Source organism: Xyrauchen texanus, chromosome 14 (assembly GCF_025860055.1).
Source record: "Xyrauchen texanus isolate HMW12.3.18 chromosome 14, RBS_HiC_50CHRs, whole genome shotgun sequence".
NCBI lineage: Eukaryota > Metazoa > Chordata > Actinopteri > Cypriniformes > Catostomidae > Xyrauchen > Xyrauchen texanus.
The window spans coordinates 16,655,632-16,670,450 of record NC_068289.1 but is presented as its reverse complement, the minus strand read 5'-3'; the positions used below and the strand labels follow the sequence as shown (position 1 = coordinate 16,670,450).

Genomic DNA, 14,819 nt, shown 5'->3' with positions numbered 1-14,819 from the left:
TTAATCGATTATTCAGCTTGTGCCCTGACTTAAAAGGTTGTATTAAACGTGCTTACTAACAACAAAGAGGACAAAATCATCTTTTAAAAATACCTCTAAATTACATTCACTGAATTAGAGGGAAAAAAATATTTGTATACATTTAATTCAGTAAAGAAATTCGCTGCAAAAAAATCCTATTGTTATCAGGTGTTTTGTCTTGTTTTCCATTTAAAATTATCTAAAATCCGTAAAACAATATACATTTACATGAGAAGCAACATATACAATATTTAGACTTGCTTTAAGAGAAACTTAAATATACAGTAAGTATATTTTGTATATATGTGATTTTTTTCACTTGTTTATAATTCTGCGGGTGCAGTAAAGACAAAATATACTTATATTCAAGATCTATTCTCTAAAAGCAAGTATAAATATCTTATATGCTTCTCAGGTGAATGCATCTTTTTTAAAAGGATTTTTAGATATTTTAAAATATTCAACATTCTCAGAATGTATTTTTCTTCTGCAGTAAGAAAATGCACATTGTTTTAAATGAGTTTTAGATATTTATATTGGAAAACAAGCCAAAACAAAAACTAATTAAAAACGTATTTTTGTTGCAGTGTATAATGTGGCAAAGACTACCCTCTCTCACCTTTCTGTTCACTTCAATCCATCTTTAACTCACAAAAAAATCTCTCTCTTAATAAAAAAGCTGTGTATTGCCAATTTTCTTCACGATAAGAAATGCACAGTGACACATATGATTCAGTAAGTTGCGAGCCATCATGTTATAATCTAGCTGCAGCAAGCGCACGTGAGGGGGACGAGCATCCCCGTGAGAATGGGACATTCGCGCAACTCATAGAAGCGGTGCTGACTGCACAGAGAAATGCCAGTTTCGGATTATGTAGTTATTTACATAACCTGCTTCCATATTATTTAAATTTTATTAAAGCAATAACACATTAAATATAACGGCATTAAAGACGTAACACTGGGGTGTTTCCTTTAAAGATGCTCGACATGCAAGTTTTTGCTTTAGTGGAGCGGCAGCTCCACAACGAGAGTGCTTCTGAATTTGCTTATTTTGCATTAGAATTCCCTCATACTTTGCGATCTAAATCACCTGAAACTGTTTGGAAGTTTTAGAGTGCATCTGGACTGTGAGCTGTTTTCTTCCTCTCCTCAGTCAGGTGCGAAATGCAGAGCTGCTCTCGCACGTCATCATTAGTTTAATGTGATCTCATGTTACGTTAAATGAGATCAAACGACTATTCGACAATGAAAATGTTTTTACAGACATTTTACAGACGATAATGTTGACTAATTGTTTCAGCCATACACTAGGGTTGTTTTTTTGCCTCACTGAGCATTCTGTGGTGTGCCCTTTGGGTCATCTTGGCTGGACGGCCACTTCTAGGGAGAGTAGTCACAGTACTAAATCGTCTCCATTTATAGACAATTTGTCTAACTGTGGACATCTAAACTAAACTTCAAGATAGCAGTGTAACCTTTTCCAGCTTAATGCAAAGCAACAATTCTTGATCTTAGGTCTTCTGAGATCTCTTTTTTTCGAGGCATACGTCAGCAGATGCTTCTTGTGAATAGCAAACTCAAAATGTTTAGTCAAAGTAGCTCTAACCCACACCTCCAATCTCGTTTCATTAATTGGATATCAGGTTTGCCAACTACTGACTCTAAATGGCTTTTTGTTGGTGTCATTATCCTAGGGGTTCATTGTGAATGTTTGAATAATGTATTCATTATGTACAAGAACAATACAATAATTTGTGTGTTATTAATTAAAACAGACTGTGTTTGTTCATTGTTGTAAATTAAATGAAGATCAAACCATATTATAAGACAAATGTATTCATAAATGCAGGTACTTCCAAAGGGTTCACATATTTTTCTTGCCACTGTAATTGACATGACACTTAAGGGATCTTACAAACATGCTCAGTATAATTACTAATTAATAGATAATTTCAAGAATGGAGCACCTTTTAAATTTTTTGCTTGGCACTGTTGGTTTTAAAGTCTGAATGTAATTAAACCAAAAAATCTTGACATTTCAGTTTCAGAATAAAAGGGGTGAAACTGCAGAGACACAAAACCCCACGTGGCTGTACATATTCCACAATATTACAAAGCTCCTTGGGTAACTTGAGAAAATGTACTTAGCAGCAATGTCATGACTGTTCAGATTGTCATTTGTTAGTGTCTAAACCGTTCAATTTGTGGATGTTTTGGTGTACCCAACCAACCATGCTTTACAAACAAGAATACATTATAATGTACTCAGCGGAATGCACTAAACAGCGCTGCACATACCACAAAAACGGAATGAACAGAAATCATTCAAGATATCTTTCAGAGAGAGAGGCACAGTGGAATTATGTCTCTGGTCATGTGGGACTATTTGCACCACCCATGTGAAAATGTTCACATGAAATAATTAACCTATTAAGTATTAGTAATATTTGTGACCGAAATTAGTCTGAAATTTGAAGGGGCTATGTAGGTGTTGTTTGTAATGCACCACTGCGAGCTTTGGCACTGTTAGCATTTGCGCCATTGCGAGAGCTCACTGCTCAGTGATGTCGCCGGTGTGGGCGGACCGATACGTGCACCTTGATAAGGTAAGTCAACAGTGCGAAAATGAAAGTATAAATATGACTGCGCTTTGGAAAGCTTTTTGTCTTTTCATCTGTTTAACACTAACAAGACTGGGTGAGTAATGATACTTATATGATTTTTACTGATCATTAGTCACTCACATGTCGCTATAAATATTTACTTATTTTTCATTAGTACACTACAGTTCATTAAGTGAATAGCGCTAGCCCTATAAAATGACCTTTAAAACAACTTCCTGATTAAAAAAAACAGTGAACAACAAGATATCTCTACAGAAAATATGAATTGTTTTAAGACAGATGAAGTAATATGATTACTGCATACTACTAAATGATTACTTAAGGTATATACAGGAATATATATGTACTCCATTTACTTTTGTAAAATTAGACATTTGAATTTTAAAGTCTTGTAGTAGGCCCTACTACAATCAACCCCTTGTTGCTACATGGCATCTAGTCATGTCCTTCCCTATTTGTTTCTTGAAAGAGTGAAGAAGCAACACTGTCACAATGAATATTATTTTTAAGAAGCAGCCTTACTTTTAAGAACCAGCTAGTAATTGAAAACAAAAACATGACACATCAAGATGAAATTAAATGTGTTGACAACTTTTAGATTTTTTAGATGTTCATCACTGGACCCTGTTCTTTGCATTTGTTTACATATTTAATGTGTTGGAGCCATAATAGAGTTAACCACTATAGATGGCAGTGAACAATGGTGTTGGGATTGGTACTGCAGCGTAAAAGTCACCTTTTTACGTGAAGTATAGAGGTCTCTGCAAAACAGTTGTTGGTGTTTTCAAATCAATGGGCATTTCCAAACTAATCAATAAAAGAAGGGAATCTCAATGGTTTGAAAATGCCCACTGATTGGGAAAAGTACATTTTTGTTCAGCAGAGATGTATGTCTCATTCACGTCACCTGATAAAGGGCATCAGCTGGCAGGAATTAGGGGCACAGGTGTTGGAAGTATATGGATCTTACTGTATCCAAAGCCACATAACCAGGTAGCAACTGATTTGTTTTGTTTCCTTAAGTAATATTTATTTACGATGGACAATACTCTATTTTTTATTTATTTAGGTAAGCACAAGATCTTTATATAATGGGACTACGAACTCAGAGAAATTGTTGTGTGGACATTGTTTATTGTGCAATGAATAAGGAGCACCTCTACCCACCTGTACTTTGAGACTTATAGGAAAGCCTCTACAGAATGTGTTTGTTGACATTTGCAGTATTCTTTAATCCCTTCATTAATGTTTATCAGATGCTGTATTTTGTGTCATCTATCTTGAGAGTGGACGATGAATCCAAATATACAAGAAAAACATGAAGACAACCATCAGCTTTCTAATGATATAGGCTAATTATTATGTTTCAGCTTCACACATTATCTTTTAAGACATTATTTGACAGAAGATTTATTAAAACATGCATAAAACAACTTGTAGTAAGCTTACAGCGATTTGTCAAGTTACAACACTGTTTAAATTTCATGGAAACACTGAAAATGTTTAAAGCTGTGACATTTTATCAAAAATAGTGACAAAAAAAACTTCACAAGTCGTGTTTCATTGCGTTTCTACATAGGCTGCATTAAAATGCTCATTTGGACATCCGACTGAAAATGTCACAAATAAACAGTATCAGAGAAAATGCCTAAGACACATTAAGATACACCAATATTTATAACAGTGGTGTGTATGGTTTTAGAAATTCAATATCATCTTAGAAATGTCCCAAATTAGGTTGTTTCAATATTTAATTATCTTATTTCCCTGACATAGATATAAAATACTCACATAACCTCGATGAATCGCAGCAGATCAGCTTCAGACGGCCCAACGGTCAGTTCAAATGTAAATTATATTTGCACTTCAGGACAGTGACATGTGCAGTATTTGTCATACAGTGGTGGTCAACACAACATAAGCACAACCTGTATCGGTGACTCATAACAATGGTAAAACCGCAACATTGTGACAGCGTGGTGATAACCTCCACCACACAAGGTAAACTTGGCAACCTTTTGGCGACGAGGCAACGTTCTGTGTTTGGCTGGCATTAGGCTAAAGCTCACATGGATGAAATATTTAACTAACATTGCCCAGTTTATAGGCATTAAGTGTACAGAGACATGCTGTGTGAAAGATAAATTTGATCTTTAAATCATGGGACTGTACTACCACATTACACCAGTGTTTTGGGCGGATCAGTGTTGTTTCCCCCCCAGCAGATCTGGATGGGGGAACAGTATCTGATGGTAACATTCTCTACTGTCAGAATTCCTTCCCCCATGCACAAACTAAGCCTAACCCTTCCCTACCCTACCCTACCGTTCCACACGTACCCTAACCCTAAACTACACTACCCTACCTACCCTAACCATAACCCCAAACCCTATCGGGGCTAGGAGGAAACAGATTCCAGCGGGGAACACAATTCGATACAACACCTGTCTAAATCTTGAAAACTTGAGGCAGCGATGTGAAAGTGACAGCGCTTTGGAAACTATCACAAAAAAAAATCTGTGTAATACTATCAAGAATAGGTGGGTGATGTTTTTAATTGCTCGTCATGTCCAATCAAATCATATTGTTTTTGTATTGTTTAATTCTTGAAGGATTCTCATGGACAAATGAATAGGTATAGCATGACAAGAGCTTCAAAAAGCTTTGCATCAAACCATTTCCAGATTAAGCAAACGGATCAAGGTTGCTCTACACAAAGATTATTTCTTTGTTGAGACAGTTTAAAAGTAGCCTTATTTTTTTTAAGTAGAACATTTTTAGTAGCAGCCAGAAATGTATTTAAATCCTGCTGATAAATGCATCTAATTTGAAACTTGAGCTAAATACATAAAGATGATCATTTTCATTACAAAACATTATCTGATGTTGGCAACTTTTAGAAGTCCAGCATTGTTCATTGCACCCTGTTTTTGCATTTGCTCACTATTTAATGTGTTGACATTTATTCTTTAATCCCTTTATTAATGCTCAGATTCTGGAATTTGTGTCATCTATGTTGAGAGCGGGAAGAGTGGGAATTTAAATCCAAATATACAAGGAAAACCTGAAGACATTTTGTGGACATTCAATGGAAATAAGGCAGCTGAACATGATTTGTCTGAACTTTATGAGTATGGTCAATTCAAAGAAAGAACAACGATTAACTTCTCTACGGGACATCTCACAGTTCGTCAAATGACCCACAGTGACAGTGGTGTTTACAAGTCTACAATACAGATCAAAGGAATCCTGCATTTGTCTGCACATGATGTTCAAGTAATTGGTAAGTGACTTTATGTGAATTAGAATGAATGCACCCCTGCTGCTCAAGACCAGGCAGCATCTAAAACACAAATTACTGTATGCTGGTGACCAGTAATACTGTTCTTTTAAGCAGGGGCACTATCATAATTGTTAACTAACATTTAACATTTAATGGTTTTGCAATGTTGGCATCATAAAGTTTTTACATACATTTTTTTATGTACTATACACCTATTATTATAGACCAGGACAATGCATCACTCAATTTTATACCAGATATACAGTACACTGTAAAAATGTTAACATAAAATGTTGTAACATCAAAATTAACTGGTTTGAATCAAGCCAATTAATATTCTGAATTAAACTGAATACATAATGTTACACCAACAAATCTAATTTTAAGGTTCAGATCACATAGAATTATCTCATAGAAATTGCAGGTTAGCACACACCTCTGTATATCCATCAAGGTGTCCCGATTTAGCCATCAGACTTATTTTAGGCTAGTGTTATACAATGACATGTGAGTCATGTTCTCTCATTCACAAATAGTGGTACCGGCAATCAAAGATTTTCTGTTTATTAAATATTTGTTGTATTGGCTGTGTTTTCCCTCAGATGCTGTTCCAGAGCCTTCAGTGACCTGTAAAGTGAATCACACTACAGAATTAAAATCATTGTTTTGTTCAGTGGATTCTCAGTTTCCAGCAGCCTATGAATGGATTGGGTCAAATGCAGCACATCAGCCTGGACAAGAGCTTTATATCAGCAAAGAGGAGAACCCTGACACAGTTTATACCTGCACTGTGAAAAATCAAGTGAGCCAGAAGAGTAACAGCTTATCTCTGAAAGAATGCAACACAGGTGTGCCATTTCATAATCAATTCATACATATGAACTTCTGTACATTACAGCAATCACTTAAAACTCAGTCACTGAAATGTTCATGCCGAAGCACCTGGTTTGTGATTATTGTTGTTTTTTGTCATTTTTAGACGGATCACAATTAGCTCTGAAAAACAATTTGCTAATAATCATCGTTGTCGTCGTCGTCGTCGTCGTCGTCGTCTTCGTCTTCATTATTGGGATCATCATTTATTCAATTAAAAAAAAGAAGAAGAGGTCTGCAGAACAAGGTGATCATTAACTCAAAATATCATTGAGATATGGCTTTTTCAGTTTCCTTATTTGTACAACAATATTTACATGTCTTTTATTCTTTCAGTTAGATAAAAGGATATTTGGACATAACAGTGTTTATATTTTGAACAAAGATTTTGTATAAATCTAGCTTTTCACTTTTGCAATTAACACATTAATTGCTGTTCTGTCAATTTTATGCATTACACATTATCTTCTATCTGTGATGTTTAGGTGAAGAAAGCATGGAACATATGGAACTTTTACAAGATGGACCATCTCTTTGTAAGTTTAGGGTCTGAAATCATGTTTGTTCATTGTCACTATCATTGTTCAGTTTATAAATATTTATAAATATTACAATATTATGTTCATAAAACTAAAAAGCTCAAATTAAATTTTAAATAATACATTTTGTACACCAACACGTATAGAGCATATGGGTACAATCTCATTACTGTAGTATGTCATTATGCAGTGCAATATGTCGATTTATATATACGTATATATACAACAGTTGAGAAGTTGGCAGACAGTATTTGCATACCCCGCCCCCGGACATACGGGTATAAAGGTGAGGAAATACTATGAGTTCAGTTCTCACTGCGAGAGCATGACCATGGCAACTTTGCGATCGTGGCTCGCTTTCAACAGAAAGCACGCCACTCCAGCCGCCCCCCTCATCGCTCCTCCTTCCCACGGGATTGAGGACGATGCCGCTGGAGCTGGAGGCGATCTAGGGACGGCAGCGGGTGCAGCTCCGCCGGGTACGCCCCCTCGGACCAACCGCCCCCCGGCACGCTCGTTGACTCCTGTCCGTGCTCGAGGCAACAGCAGCTCGCCTCACGGCCAGCCTGCCTATCCTTAGAGCTAGAAGTGGATGAGCTCGCCGCTGCATCGGAGAGCACGGCGTCTGACGCAGACGACTCCCCTGGGCTGCTGACTTCGGGCCAGTATGCCCAGGCTGAGGCGGACGCGCAGATGTCCGATATGCTTGCCCGTGCCGCCGCTAATGTGGGGCTGAACTGGAACCCTCTGTCCTCCCCACAGCCATCGCGGCTGGATGATTGGTTCCTGGGAACACCGCGTCGCTCACAGCCGCGCACACCCCCGGTCCCATTTTTCCCAGAAGTGCATGATGAGCTGACGACTACGTGGAGGACACCGCTATCCACTTGTCATGCCACCCGCTCATCTTCTTTCGCTACCCTCGACGGCGGAATACACGGCATTCCCCAGGTGGATAAGGCTGTTGCGCTCCACCTGTGCACCGGAAACCCGACCACCTGGTGGGGTCGCCCTGTGCTCCCCTCCAAGGCCTGTAGGACGATGTCTATCTACACTGACTGCTAAAGCCTACAGCGCTGCCGGACACGCCGCTTCCGCCCTGCATGCCATGGCCCTCCTGCAAGTCCACCAGGCCAAGGCGCTTAAAGATCTGCACATGGGTAGCCCTGATCTCGATGTGCTGCAGGAATCTCGCCCTCAGGGCCACGAAGGTCACAGCGCAGTCACTCGGGCAGGCCATGGCCACACTCGTGGTCCAGGAACATCATCAATTGCTGAACTTGGTCGAGATGCGTGAAACCGACAAAACTCGCTTTCTCAACGGCCCTGTCTCCCAGTTCGGCCTTTTCGGCGACACCGTCGAGGACTTTACTTAGCAGTTCTCCGCGTTGAAGAAACAGACGGAGGCGATCTCCCACATCCTGCCCTGCTGCAAGCCTTCCGCCATGGGCCATGCCCCATCTGCTCGCCGAGGGCGTCCCCCTGCGAAGAAACACCAGGCTGCTCTGCCTCAACCTGGGCCCAGCTCTCAGCCCACGCGTCGAGCGCCCCGCAGAGACGCACGACCCAGGGACCACGACGTTAGCTCCGGAGCTGGTAATCAGACCACTCTGTTCCCTGGTGGAGGGCCGGGAGGAGAATCCTTTGTTGAATTTATTCAACGTCCTAGTCGGGACATTCTCAATAACAGAGCTATTTCCTTTGTCTCTTGGGCACCTGGCCCGCAAATGCCGTTTTCACAGCACTCTGCTGCCACACCTCAACAGTCCCGGCATGCTGGATGCGGTCCCTCCTCCCTCAACCCCACAACTGTTCCCCGGCTGGCCGGTTCGGATGAGTCCAGAGGACGCCTCTACCAGCCCTCCTCCTCAGTCATGAACCCGCCCCCTGCCGGGTGCACGGACCAAGGTAAGTGCTTCGAGTCTTTTCTCAGCACCAGAGCCTCGGGACGCGCCATCGCCTCCCGACACCGTAACACCTGCTCCGCTCCGCTGTGAAGCCACGCTGAGTACGTAAAACATAATTGTCCCCATGGTGCCCCTAGCACAGAGCTTGGATGCGTGGCTTTCACTTTCCAATCCGTCACGCTGGCTGGCCCGGACCATCCGCCTCGGTTACGCAATTCAGTTTGCCAGGCCTCCGCCCCCTTCACAGGCGTCCGCTTTACCACAGTACACGGCGAGCATGCCAAATCCCTGGCACGGAGATCGCTACCCTTTTACTCAAAGACGCGATAGAGCCTGTCCCTCCAACCAAATTGAAGAAGGGTCTCTACAGCCCTTACTTCATTGTACCCAAGAATGGCGGCAGCTTAAAACTGATCTTGGACTTGAGAGTTTTCAACCGGGCTTTGCATAAACTCCCATTCAAAATGCTCACGCAAAAACACATCTTAACTGTTGAAATGCCTCGCCTCCTTCTGGATGTGCGCAGCGGTTCCTGTAAAACTTTTCCAGAGGCTCCTGAGGCATATCAAATCAAATCAAATCACTTTATTGTCACACTACCATGTACACAAGTGCAACAGTAGGTGAAATTCTTGTGTGCAGTTCCGAGCAACATAGCAGTCATGACAGTGACGAGACATATACCAATTACAATAAACAACGTACTTACACAACACAATTTACATATCAAATGTACACATTCTTACACAACACGATAATTATATACAATACACACAATATAGAATACACAATATACAATACAATAATTAAGGAGTATATGAAATATATATATATATATATATATATATATATATATATATATATATATATATATATATATGAAGTAGTATATTGAGGAGAATATGTTGACAGTCCAGTGTGAGATTATAGCTGAATAAAGTGCAGTGCTAATTATTGTTCCTGATAGATCAAGTGTTCAACAGTCTGATTGCTTGGGGGAAAAAGCTATCATGCAATCTGCTGGTGCAGGTCCTGATGCTGCGATACCGCCTGCTTGATGGTAGCAGTGAGAACAGACCATGACTCGGGTGGCTGGAGTCTCTGATGATCCTCCGAGCTTTTTCACACACTGCCTGGTATATATGTCCTGGAGGGAGGGAAGCTCACCTCCGATGATGTTCCTGGCAGTTCGCACCACCCTTTGCAGGGCTTTGCAGTTGTGCGCGGTGCTACTGCCGTACCAGGCGGTGATGCAGCCAGTCAGGATGCTCTCTACAGTGCTGGTGTAGAACCGTGTGAGGATGTGGTGGTTCATTCCAAACTACCTCAGCCGTCTCAGGAAGAAGAGGCGCTGGTGAGCCTTCTTCACAACGGCCTCAGTGTGGACAGACCATGCGAGTTCCTCAGTAATGTGGACACCGAGGAACTTGAAGCTGCTGACTCTCTCCACCGGTGCTCCATTGATGGTGATGGGGCTGTGTACTCTGTCTTTCCTCCTGAAGTCCACAACAAGCTCCTTGGTTTTACTGACGTTGAGGGAGAGGTTGTGCTCTTGACACCAGCGTGTCAGAGTGTGCACCTCCTCTCTGTAGGCTCTTTCATCATTGTCAGTGATCAGACTTACCACCGTCGTATCATCAGCAAACTTAATGATGGCATTGGAGCTATGTGTTGCCACACAGTCATGTGTGTACAGGGAATACAGGAGTGGGCTGAGAACACAGCCCTGCGGGGCTCCAGTGTTGAGGGTCAGTGATGAGGAGGTGTTGCTGCCCATTCTAACCACCTGCCGTCTGCCTGACAGGAAATCCAGGATCCAGCTGCACAGCGAGCTGTTTAAGCCCGGAGTTTCTCATCAAGCTTGGAGGGCACTATGGTGTTGAATGCTGAGCTGTAGTCTACAAACAGCATTCTCACATATGTGTTCCTTTATTCCAGATGGGAGAGAGAGCAGTGTGTATTGTAGATGCAATGGCATCATCGGTGGAGCGGTTGTTGCGGTAGGCAAACTGCAATGGGTCCAAAGAGGGGGGCAGAACAGAGCAGATGTGATCTCTGATTAACCTCTCGAAGCATTTGCTGATGATGGGGGTCAGAGCAACAGGACGCCAGTCATTTAAGCAAGTGATTATAGCTTGCTTCGGAACAGGCACAATGGTTGATGTTTTGAAGCATGTGGGGACCACAGACAGGGAGAGGAACAGATTGAAAATGTCCGTAAAAACACCAGCCAGTTGGTTCGCGCACGCTCTGATGACGCGGCCCGAATGCCGTCTGGACCCACGGCTTTACGGATGTTCACCCGTCGGAATGATCGGGTTACATCCACAACAGAGACGGAGAGTGAATCAACCTCTGTAGCGTCAGCCGCGAGTGCTCTCTCCGCGAGGGCGGTGGTGTTGTCCTCGAAACGAGCATAAAATGTATTAAGTTCGTCCGGGAGAGATGCAGCGGTGTTCATGGCGGAGACTTTATTCCGTTTGTAGTCCGTGATTGTGTTAATTCCCTGCCACATACTTCTGGAGTCAGTGGTGTTGAACTGACCTTCAAGTTTGTGCCTGTACTGGCGTTTGGCTGTACTGATAGTGTTACGGAGGGCATAACTGGCTTGTTTACGCTCCTCCGTGTTAGAAGAATTAAAAGCGGAGGTCCGCGCAGTGAGTGCCGCGCGAACATCGCCGTTAACCCATGGTTTCTGGTTGGGGTATATCCGTATAGTTTTGGTCGGAACAACGTCCTCTACGCACTTCCTGATGAAACACGTTACGCTGTCAGCGTAAACCTCGATGTCGTCATCAGTGGCGGACCGGAACATCTCCCAGTCCGCGTGATCAAAACAGTCTTGTAGCGCAGAGTCTGATTGGTCCGACCGGCACTGGATCGTTCTGAGGGTGGGTGCTTCCCGTTTCAGCTTCTGCTTGTAAGCAGGTAGAAGTAGAACGGAAGAATGGTCCGATTTGCCAAATGGGGGGAGGGGGAGGGATTTGTAGCCTTCCCAGAAAGGAGAGTAACAATGATCTAAAACCCGGTCCCCTCGTGTGTTGAACTTTATGTGTTGGTGGTGTTTTGGAGCGATTGTTTTGAAGTTGGCTTTGTTAAAGTCCCCGGCAACAATGAACGCAGCCTCAGGGTGCGCGGTTTCCTGCTCACTTATGCTCCCATACAGTTCCCTGAGTGCCCGGTCTGTGTCGGCTTGTGGGGGGATGTACACAGCTGTGATGATGACCGCTGTGAATTCCCTCGGCAGCCAGAATGGTCGACACAGAAGCATGAGATATTCCAGATCAGGAGAGCAGAAAGACCTTATTAAATGTACGTTCCTCTGATCACACCATGATTTGTTGATCATAAAACATACACCACCACCTCTGCTTTTACCTGAGAGGTCTTTCGCTCTGTCCGCTCGGTGCACGGAGAAGCCTATGATTTCGATGGCCGAGTCTGGAATCTCCACAGCCAGCCATGTTTCTGTAAGGCATATAATGCAGCAATCTCTCGTCTCTCGTTGGAAAGAGATCCGCGCTCTCAGCTCGCAGAGCTTGTTGTCCAGAGACTGAATATTTGCCAGTAGTATACTGGGTAGCGGGGGTCGATTGATTATGATTATGATTATGATGTGTTGTGACACCCTAGTGGCTCCTTACTGGCCCACCCGGGCCTGGTTCTCGGACCTCTTATTCATCGCGACAGCCCCTGGGCACGCTCTGGCATCTGCGCCCAGACCTCTGGAACCTCCATGTCTGGCCTCTGGACGGGACGCAGAAGATCTAGCTGGTCTACCACCTACCATCGTAGACATGATCAACCAAGCCAGGGCCCCCTCTACCAGGCAACTTTACACCCTAAAGTGGCGCCTGTTCGCAAATTGGTGTTCTTCCCGGGCTGAAGACCCACAGAGGTGCGCAGTTAGGTCAGTGCTCTTATTTCTACAGAAGTTTTAAGGGAGGCTGTCCCCTTCCACCTTGAAGGTGTATGTTGCCGCTATCGCAGCTCACCATGACCCAGTAGAAGGCAAATCTCTGGGTAAGCACGACTTAGTCATCAGGTTCCTAAGAGGCACCCGGAGGTTAAATACCTCCCGGCCAAGCCTGTTCCCCTCATGGGATCTCTCGGTGGTCCTCGCCGGTCTTCAGAGATCCCCCTTCGAGCCACTAGAATCAGCCAGACTCAGGGCCCTCTCCCTAAAGACGGCCCTGGTGATCGCGCTCACCTCCATCAAGAGGGTCGGGGACCTGCAAGCGTTCTCTGTCAGCGACACTTGCCTGGAGTTCGGTCCGGCAGACACACATGTGATCCTAAGACCGCGACCGGGCTATGTGCCCAAGGTTCCTACCACACCCTTTAGAGACCAGGTAGTAAACCTGCAAGCACTACCCCGGGAGAAGGCAGGCCCAGCCCCTCCATTGCTGTGACCGGTACGTGCCTTACGCACCTACGTTGACCGCATGCACGACTTCAGGCGTTTGCTCTTTGTCTGCTTTGGTGGACAGCGGAAAGGGAACGCTGTCTAAAAACAGAGGCTCTCCCACTGTCTGGTGGATGCCATCCTGTTGGCCTACCACACCCAGGGACAAGGAGTGTTGCATCCTCGTGGGCACTGGCTAGGGGCGCCTCTCTGGCAGACATATGCAGAGCTGCGGGTTGGGCAACACACAATACCTTTGCGAGGTTTTACAACCTCGTCCCATGTTTTCTCAGGTCCGAGCCGGTAGAACTCGGTACACGCTGACGGTCTGACTGGGTGAATCGCTTGTGGACAGCGCCCTTTCCTCAGCCGAGGAAAACCAGTGTGCTTTTCCCTCCCAGGAGATCCCACTCACTCAGCTCCCTGGATGACTCCTCCCTAGCCCTGTGGGTCTGCAATTCAGCGGAGGAATTTGCCGACCCAATCCGCTGCGGGTATCTCAAATCTACCCTGCATTGGGAAAGGTGCTCCACAGATCAGGCCTCCTATGCAGACATGCAGACATGTGTGTATTTTCCGTGGTACGGTCCCCTTACTAGCGGACCCGCGGCTCCCTTAGGCAGTTCCCACTGCCCTCCGGTCGCCGTGTTGTAGCAACTCCCCCCTCCTCGAGGCTGGATCTACCACCGCGCCATTCTTTCCCACATGTGACCGAAGAGGCCCACGTGATGTATTTTGCCACGTTACCTCCCCCTTCCTGGGCAGGTGTGGTCTCCGCAGGGTCTTTTCCCCCTGAAAGAATAGGAAAATGGGTAAGACCCCCTTCCCACGATCCCTCGAAGTGAGCGACAGATGGGGAACGTCTAGGTTACGTATGTAACCTCTGTTCCCTGTTGGAGGGAACGAGATGTCGTGTAATCCCGGCCACGTCGCTGAGTCGAGCAACTGAGGTGGCTGGACACTCCCGGGTCCTCAGAAAAATCCTGAATGAACTCATAGTATTTCCTCACCTTTATACCCGTATGTCCGGGGGCGGGGTATGCAAATACTGTCTGCCAACTTCTCATTGGCCTTTTTTCATGCATCAGAGGCATATTCGGCGCTCAAGAGAGACCCCTAGTGTCTCTTCTGCTCCAAATAATTTTTCTAAAAATGTATATCCAC

The 14,819-nt window shown here is 44.1% G+C and overlaps 1 protein-coding gene across 17 annotated transcripts in view; it reads left to right on the top strand.

The window, feature by feature from the left end:
* The first annotated feature begins 2,640 nt into the window (after positions 1–2,640).
* Positions 2,641–14,819, top strand: part of LOC127655265 (probable elastin-binding protein EbpS) — a 34,266-nt gene continuing 22,087 nt past the window's right edge. For all 17 annotated transcript variants that reach the window (XM_052142970.1, XM_052142971.1, XM_052142973.1 and 14 more), the window contains exons 1-5: positions 2,641–2,721; positions 5,641–5,931; positions 6,534–6,779; positions 6,911–7,051; positions 7,290–7,340. In XM_052142970.1, coding sequence (XP_051998930.1) covers positions 2,664–2,721; positions 5,641–5,931; positions 6,534–6,779; positions 6,911–7,051; positions 7,290–7,340 — 787 coding nt within the window. In that variant the 5' untranslated portion in view covers positions 2,641–2,663. The remainder of the gene's footprint in view (positions 2,722–5,640; positions 5,932–6,533; positions 6,780–6,910; positions 7,052–7,289; positions 7,341–14,819) is intronic.